This window comes from Dipodomys merriami, unplaced genomic scaffold, assembly GCF_024711535.1.
Source record: "Dipodomys merriami isolate MVZ:Mamm:240054 unplaced genomic scaffold, mDipMer1.0.p SCAF_26, whole genome shotgun sequence".
Taxonomy (NCBI): domain Eukaryota; kingdom Metazoa; phylum Chordata; class Mammalia; order Rodentia; family Heteromyidae; genus Dipodomys; species Dipodomys merriami.
The window spans coordinates 7,261,069-7,268,750 of NW_027204048.1; the positions used below are offsets into that span (position 1 = coordinate 7,261,069).

Genomic DNA, 7,682 nt, shown 5'->3' on the forward strand with positions numbered 1-7,682 from the left:
CCAGGGGACGGAGCCTCGCCGGGCAGTGCCTCTGGGGTCAGTCGCTCCCGAGGCCTCCCGCCAGGCCCGCGGGCGTCCGGGATGATCTCAGTCTCCGCCCCGATCCCCGTGAGGGTAGGCGACGCCTGGCCGCCGGTCTCGGAGCCGCGGCCCGCGCCCGTGCTCACCTCAGCGTCCAACGCCGCAAGCACCGGGCGGAAGCGTGATGGCGTCAAGACGCACGCAGGCCCCGCCCCTGCCGCTCCTTTCCCCTGGGTCTAGGGCGGTCGCGGGTGTCCGGGCTGTTTTCCTGTGGCGCCCTGCGCGCGGCGGCAGCGCTGGCAGTTCCGGCCGCAGTTGCGCCCCCTTCCCGTCTCCCTGTGGTGTGCCTGTGCCAAAGGGACGTTCATCACCAAGCAGTGCAACTTTGGGCTGCAAGCGGGAGGAATAGCTCCTAACGTTCTGTCCCGCGGCATGACAGCTGCGGTTGACGTTTAGTTGCATTATGGCAAACAGCAGTGGGATTTTGAACGTTAAGACAGTGAAATAATAAACGTTTAAGGTAATGGATGTACCAGTGACTCTGATCTAGTCCTTCGACGTTACAGACATGTATTGGAATGTCATTCCGTACCTCATACATATGTGCATTATATGTCAATTAAAAAAAGACTGCATAAAACCAACGAAGCATCTGATGTTTTTAAATCCAGAGACAGAGATGCCCAGTTATTCCCACTCACTCTCCCTGCTTCTGTGTTCAGTGCAGGAATTGAACCCATGGCCTTGTGCATGTTAGGGAAGGGCTCGATCAAGCTTCTCCATCCAGCCTGTGCTGCTCTTTAAGTTTTGTAGATTTTTATATCCATTATAATTCGTGTTACTTCTCAATGTCTGTTAAAGAGAGTCTGGATGAAGACCTACATTTCTGTGCCATTTATTAAGGAATTAAGACTGAGTAGGCCACCTGATTGTACCTTTTCAGACAGAGGAAAGACTAGGAATATATTAGGTTTTTGTTCAGAAGTTGCTGAGAGAAACAACAAGGGACTACTGAACAGTTTTTTGTTTTGTAGGTCATGGGGCTTGAACTCTGGGCCTGGGCGCTGTCCCTCAGCTCTTTAGCTCAAGGTGAGAGCTCTACCACGTGAGCCACCGCGCCACTTCCTGTGTTCTGGTGGTTTATTGATAATGAGTCCCACGGACTTTCCTGCTGGAGCTGGTTTTGAACCATGTTTCTCAGATCTCAGCCTCCTGAGTAGCTAGACGTGAGCCACCAGCGCCTGGCTATTAGAACAGTCTCAAGGGCGGGTGCTGGTGGCTCGCACCTGTAATCCTAGCTACTCAGGAGGCTGAGATCTGAGGATCCTGTTCAGCCCAGGCAGGAAAGTCCCTGAAACTCTTATCTCCAATAAACCACCAGAGAACTGGAAGTGGCGCTGTGGCTCAAGTGGTAGAGCGCTAGCCTTGAGCTGAAGAGCTGAGGGACAGCGCTCGGGCCCAGAGTTCAAACTCCACGACCTACAAAAAAAGAAAAAAAAAGAAAAAAAAAAGAACAGTTTGAAGGGCAAAATATAGACATGGTCAGTCTCAGAGAAAGACTTGGGAAATAAGTATCTGAATAAACACTAACTTGTCTTACTTATTATTATTATCATTTTTTAGCAAACTCTTATTGAACACTGAACTATGTACTAGGGCAAAAAGATAAAAAGAGACTCACCCTAAAAGGCCCACAGACTAATGGGCCCAATGAGAAACAATCAATCATGTTATATGCCTGTAAAGTATTTCCCACGTTAACCAACAACAGAATAAAATGATAATCTACATTTGCTATAGGTTAACTTAAAACTAGACTAACAAGACGGAAAAGCACTTCTATAAATAAGTTTCAAGGTTTGTCAGTGTGATCACCAGTGTCCTCCAATACTTTTTTTTTTTTGTCGGTCATGGGGCTCGAACTCTGGGCCTGGGCACTGCCCCTCAGCTCAAGGCTAACACACTACCACTTGAGCCACAGCACCACTTCTGGTTTTCTGAGTGGTTTTTGGAGAGTCTCACGACCTTCCCTGCCTGGGCTGGCTTTGAACCTCATTCCTCGGATCTCAGCCTCCTGAGTAGCTAGGATTACAGGTTTGAGCCACTGGTGCTTGGCCCTCCAATTCTTTTCTCAAAGTGATCCTAGTATTTTTTTGAAGAAAATGAAAGAATTGCTAAAAAGAATAGTATGTCCTATCACAGTTTCTCAACTGATGGCACACAGTATTTTTTTGTGGTATAACAATGAATATTTTAATTCCGAAAGCTGCATATTTATTTTGATGGGAGTAGAACAAAGATAATTAGTATAGGAAACCCATAATTTTTAGAGATATTTCCTAGGTCAAGCTACAATCTTATGCTCTTTAAAAATACTAAAACTAAAGAGAGGTGCTGGTGGCTCATGTGTGTAATATTAGCTACTCTGGTCGCTGAGATCTGAGGATCCCAGTTCAAAGCCAGGCCAGGCAGGAAAGTCCATGAGACTCATCTCCAATTAACCACCAAAAAAAGAGTGGAGCTGTGGCTCAAGTGCTAGAGCACTAGCCTTGAGCAAAAAGGCTCAAGGCCCCAAGTTCAAGCCTCATAATTATCGCGCGCGCGTGCACGCACGCACACACACACACACACAAATAAATAAAAATATGAAAACTATATATAGTAAAAATTGTAAATGAAATTCCAGAAATACTGTTATTTTGATTTGTGTAACTGGTTTTACTGTAGCATTGTATTGCTTAACCAATGTTTATGTAAAAACTTAAAAACTTTATGGCATAGGGGCTGGGAAGGTGGCTCAGTGGTAGAGCGCTTGCCTTGCATGCCTGAGGCCCTGGGTTCGATTCCTCAGCACCACATAAGCAAAAAGAAAAAAGCCGGAAGTGGCGCTGTGGCTCAAGTGGTAGAGTGCTAGCCTTGAGCTGAAGCGCTGAGGGACAGCGCCCAGGCCCCACAACCGGACCCCCCCCCAAAAAAAAAACCCCAACAAAAACAACAAGAAAACTTCATGGCATAAAATTTACAGATAAATAATTATATTATTGATTACACAACTCTCTTTCCTCTCTCTCTCTTTCTCTGTCTGTCTGTCTCTTTCTCTCCAGGGTTGAGCTGCATGGCCCAGCACTTGGTGTGGTCAGGCACACATTCTTTTTTTTTTGTTGGTCATAGGGCTTGAACTCTGAGCCTGGGCGCTGTGCCTGAGCTCTTCAGCTCAAGGCTGGTGCTCTACCACTTAGAGCCACAGTGTCACTTCTGGTTTTCTGGTGGTTAATAGTAAAGAGTCTCACAGGACTCGCTTGCCCAGGTTGGCTTATAACCATGATCCTCAGATATCAGCCTTCTGAGTACTTAGGGTTACAGACATGAGCCACCAGCACCCAGTGGAAGGTGTATTCTTTCTTTTCTTTGTCTCCTACCCTATCTTTCCTCTTGAGACAGAGTCAAACTATGCAGCCCAGGCTGCCTTTAAACTTGTTGTCATCCTTTTGCCTCAGCCTCCTGAATGCTGGGGTTACAGGTATGTACCCACACCTAGCAGTTTATTTTGGAAGTTTTATATCAGATTAAGAATACAGCTAAATATATTTTTGTTTATAAAACAATATTGACTATTTGTAATCTTCCTGGGAATGTGAAATGCTGCTAGTTTAAGGTATAAATTTATTTGGTTTCTACACATTAAAATTTACTTATAAGCTTTCTTTTCACTATAATTTGCTACTAGAAGGAACAAGAGTCTGATAAAAAAATTCCCACTTATTTTTTTTGGGTCCGGTCTTGGGGCCTGAACTCTGGGCCTGGGCACTGTCCCTCAGCTCTTCAGCTCAAGGCCAGTGCTCTACCACTTGAGCCACAGTGCCACTTCCGGCTTTATTCTTTTTGCTCATTGGTGCTGAGGAATCAAACCCAGAGCCTCATGCATGCAAGGCAAGCACTCTACCACTGAGCCACCTTTCCAGCCCCATATTCCCACATTTTTAAGTGCGTGATTTCCCTATCTTATGTGCCACTGAATGAAAGACTATGGCTTAGAACTGTCTCACATTTGTACTTATGCAATTTCTCATGCACATGGATTTTCCTGTGTTAAGGTGAGTAATCTGGCAAAAGGCTTTCCCACACTCCTGACACTTATAGGACTTCTCTCCTGTATGTGTTCTTTCATGTTGATTAAGATGTGTTCTCTGGCTGAAGGCTTTTCTGCAAAAATTACATTCATACTGTTTCTCTTCAGTATGACGTCTATTTGCTCAGTAAGAGATGTGATACAGCTGAAGGCTTTGCCACATTGATTACACTTATAGGACTTCTCTCCAGTATGGATTCTCAGAGGTTGCGTGAAGGAGGAATGTTGGCAAAAGGCTTTCCCACATTCATTACAAATAAAAGTTTTTTCCCTGTGTGAATTCTCTGATGTTGAATAAGATTGTATTCTCTGGCTGAATCTTTTCCCACACTCATCACACTTACAAGGTTTCTCCCTTGTAAGGACTATCTGTGGTTGGGTAAGAGACGGGTTGTGGGTTCCATGTTCAATGGGTTTCTCTCTGGTGTGAATATGATTAGAAAGAAGAGTATGTTCATTGAAGATTTTGCCACATTCATGGTATTTATAGGAACTTCTCTTGCATAGTTTCCCTGATAAATAAAATTTGAATTATGTTTGATGCTATTTGTTTGTGTGTCTTAGTCAAGAGGTATTTTAATTAAAGGAATTTTCTTGAGTTCAGATGGTATTTTTCCTCAAATTTATTTCCTTTAATGTTTCTCTCCTGTTCAGTTTTTTGGTGAGTAAAAGGTGTTTGTCTCTCCTGTTTTTCCTGGTTAAATTCTAGGTGATAATCAAAATCCCAGAGTACCAGAAATGGACCTCTTCTTAGTCTTTCCATTATTGCGTCCTGGGTTTGATTTTCATCAGACATATTTTGGTTTACAGTTGATTTTTTTATTTCAAGTGTTTTCTTTCCATCTAAAAGAAAGTCAGAACATACGAATTCTTTCCAACATTCTGTAGCTTTGAAAAGGAAATCAATGCATAATGAATTGTAAGTGAATCTGACTGTGTCCATGGGCTATATGACCTTGAGAGCTTTCATAGATGGCATGTAACGAGGTGAAAGACTACCAGAAGAGGAGAAAAAGTAGACAGTAAGGGGGAAAATGGAAGCAAGTGGCAGTCACAGAGGGAGTGGTCATTCAGAAGTATTCATGTTGGACAGGAGAATAGCAGCTATCAAAGGCCCATGCTCAGGGATGGGGTATTAGAGGAATGGCTTGGCTGAGTGCCAGGTCCGAGTCTGGGCCTTATGACCATTATCTACCAGCTACTTGCTTATTTAAAAATATTAAAGGGCTGGGAATGTGGTTTAGTGGTAGTGTGCTTGCCTAGCATGCATGAAGCCCTGGGTTCTATTCCTCAGTACCACGTAAACAGAAAAAGCCAAAAGTGGTGATGTGGCTCAAGTGGTAGAGCTCTAACCTTGAGCAAAAGAAGCTCAAGGACAATGCCCAGGCCCTGAGTTCAAGCTCCAGGACTGGCAAAATAAAAGATTAAAACTTTCTTGGGTTGGGGTAGAATGGTTACCTAACACACTCAAGGCCCTGGGCCAGAAAAAGTATTCTTATTTTCATCTTCTGTTGAGAATGCTAAAAGTAATACTTGCTTACAGTAACACATTCAAATAATAGGTGCATAAGGAAAGACTCTCCCTTAGAAATAATCATAATAACTTCTGCGGAGCCTAGTTTATCTAAAAGGCTCCCTACACTCACACAAGAAACCATGTTTTGAACAAGCATGACTTATGGAATACAATAAAATCAAAATTTCATTTTGGATTTTGATTTCTTAATTCAAATGATTGTATATCCCTCCTGTTTTTATATGAACATTTGAGCAGGGCTTCCTCGTAATTCTAGGTTAGAAGGAACTCCTACATACACAACAGTATAAACTTAGTAATTAAAATGTTTGGTCATATATAAAAGCCAAAACTTTAAAGCAGGGTTGGGAATGTGGCCGAGTGGTAGAGTGCTTGCCTAGCATGCATAAAGCCCTGGGTTCGATTCTTCAGTACCACATAAGCAGAAAAAGCCGGAAGTGTTGCTGTGGCTCAAGTGGTAGAGTGCTACCCTTAAGCAAAAGAAGCTCAAGGACAGGGTCCAGGCCCTGAGTTCAAGTCCCAGGACTGGTAACAAACAAACAAACTTTAAAGCAAATTAATCTCCTTTGGCTTGTTACTGAGAAGTTCTTCCCCCTGTTCCCTGGCTGCCTCTTTCTCTATTCTACTTTCTCTGTATCCCCTTCTTTTTTGCTATTTTTGTGCCTTTCTCTACTTAACTTTTTCCATGCTGACATCTTCTTTCATTCATTTTTTAGTTAGTTCTTGTCTAACAAGAGGGAAGGGAGGAGAGGTTACAGCCAGTTTTTGAGTGGCATGATAGCTTTGGGTTAAGCTTCATAGATGGTTAAAACGAACTCATTTTTTTTCACCCGACAAAGATTTTACTCTTAAATGATTATCAGTACACCAAGTAACGTGTAGTAAGTTCTTAAGTCCTATCATCTAGTCATTTTGATTAAAATAAACTAACAGCAGCCCCCAAAAAGTACATTAGTATTCAATGTTCTAACATTTAGCCAGAATGGACTGTTTTAAGGCTGGCTGCTGCTTTGTACAAGTTACAAATAACTACATACTACTTTTTCATAGATAAAGCCCCTGACCTTTAAGAAAGTATAAGGGAAAAAAATTACTTAATCCCTGTCTTTCTTCAAAGAATTATAATTTTTTTGATCCTGTTAAGATCTAAGGGAAAAAAGTGACACTAACACATTGCTTGAGCTGAAAGGCATAGGCAAACAGACAACATAGACTCATTAAATCCCTAAGAAATAAGAGGTATAAATATGAACCTTTGGATAAACACTAAATTTAGACACAGAAGCTAGACTGGCTACTCTGAATACAGAAATAATTTAATGTCTCTCACAGCACAGAACTGGAGCTTTGCTAAGCCTCACAGTCCACACCAACCCTTGTCCTAGCCATTTATGCGGTAGTTCTCGTGGGTTTCTGGCTGGATGTCACACACAAAGGCCAAGAGATTTTCTAGAACTGTCTCCTTGTTCTGCAGGAAGTAGTTCTGGAGGATGGTCATCTTCTCCTTAGTCTCCTTCTCCACCTCATTGCTGCAACTGCCGTGGGATCCCAGGGCTGCGGCTTCCTTGGCCTTGAACTCTTTCTCCCTCTGCAGGCGGTACTGTTCGATTTCAGCCTGCGCTTCTTCTTTGGCCTGCTTCAGCCTTCGGTTCTTGCGGCCTCGGCACGCTTCTCGGCCTGCAGCAGCTGCTGAATCCCCTGCGACTGACTAGCCATGGCGGCGGAGACGCAGAGGCCGAGCAGGCCGAGCCCGAGTCCCCGCGCCACAGCCGCTCTGGTCAACTGACCCGCCGCCCGCGCCATCTGCGCTTGCGCCTCAAAATGAACTCACTTTGGGGGAGCATTAGTAACTCTTGGGAGGTTCTTGGTAGACCCTCTTCTTTCCTGTTGCTTCTATGATCTAGATAGACACATTTCTATTTTGGGTATACATCTTATTTGATAAGATACAGGACCACAGGAGCCGGGCATGGTGGTATATACCTGTAATCCCAG

The 7,682-nt window shown here is 43.6% G+C and overlaps 1 protein-coding gene and 1 pseudogene across 1 annotated transcript; both read right to left on the bottom strand.

Moving 5' to 3' along the window:
• Nucleotides 1-4,023: 4,023 nt before the first annotated feature.
• On the bottom strand, nt 4,024-5,093 carry Znf713 (zinc finger protein 713). The gene is given in 7 exon segments (XM_070035430.1): nt 4,024-4,112; nt 4,115-4,273; nt 4,276-4,413; nt 4,416-4,452; nt 4,454-4,641; nt 4,644-4,745; nt 4,748-5,093. Coding segments are annotated over 7 exon segments (1,059 nt in total).
• A 1,889-nt stretch (nt 5,094-6,982) lies between these two features.
• LOC138836940 (V-type proton ATPase subunit G 1 pseudogene) lies at nt 6,983-7,419 on the bottom strand (annotated as a pseudogene).
• Nucleotides 7,420-7,682: the final 263 nt, after the last annotated feature.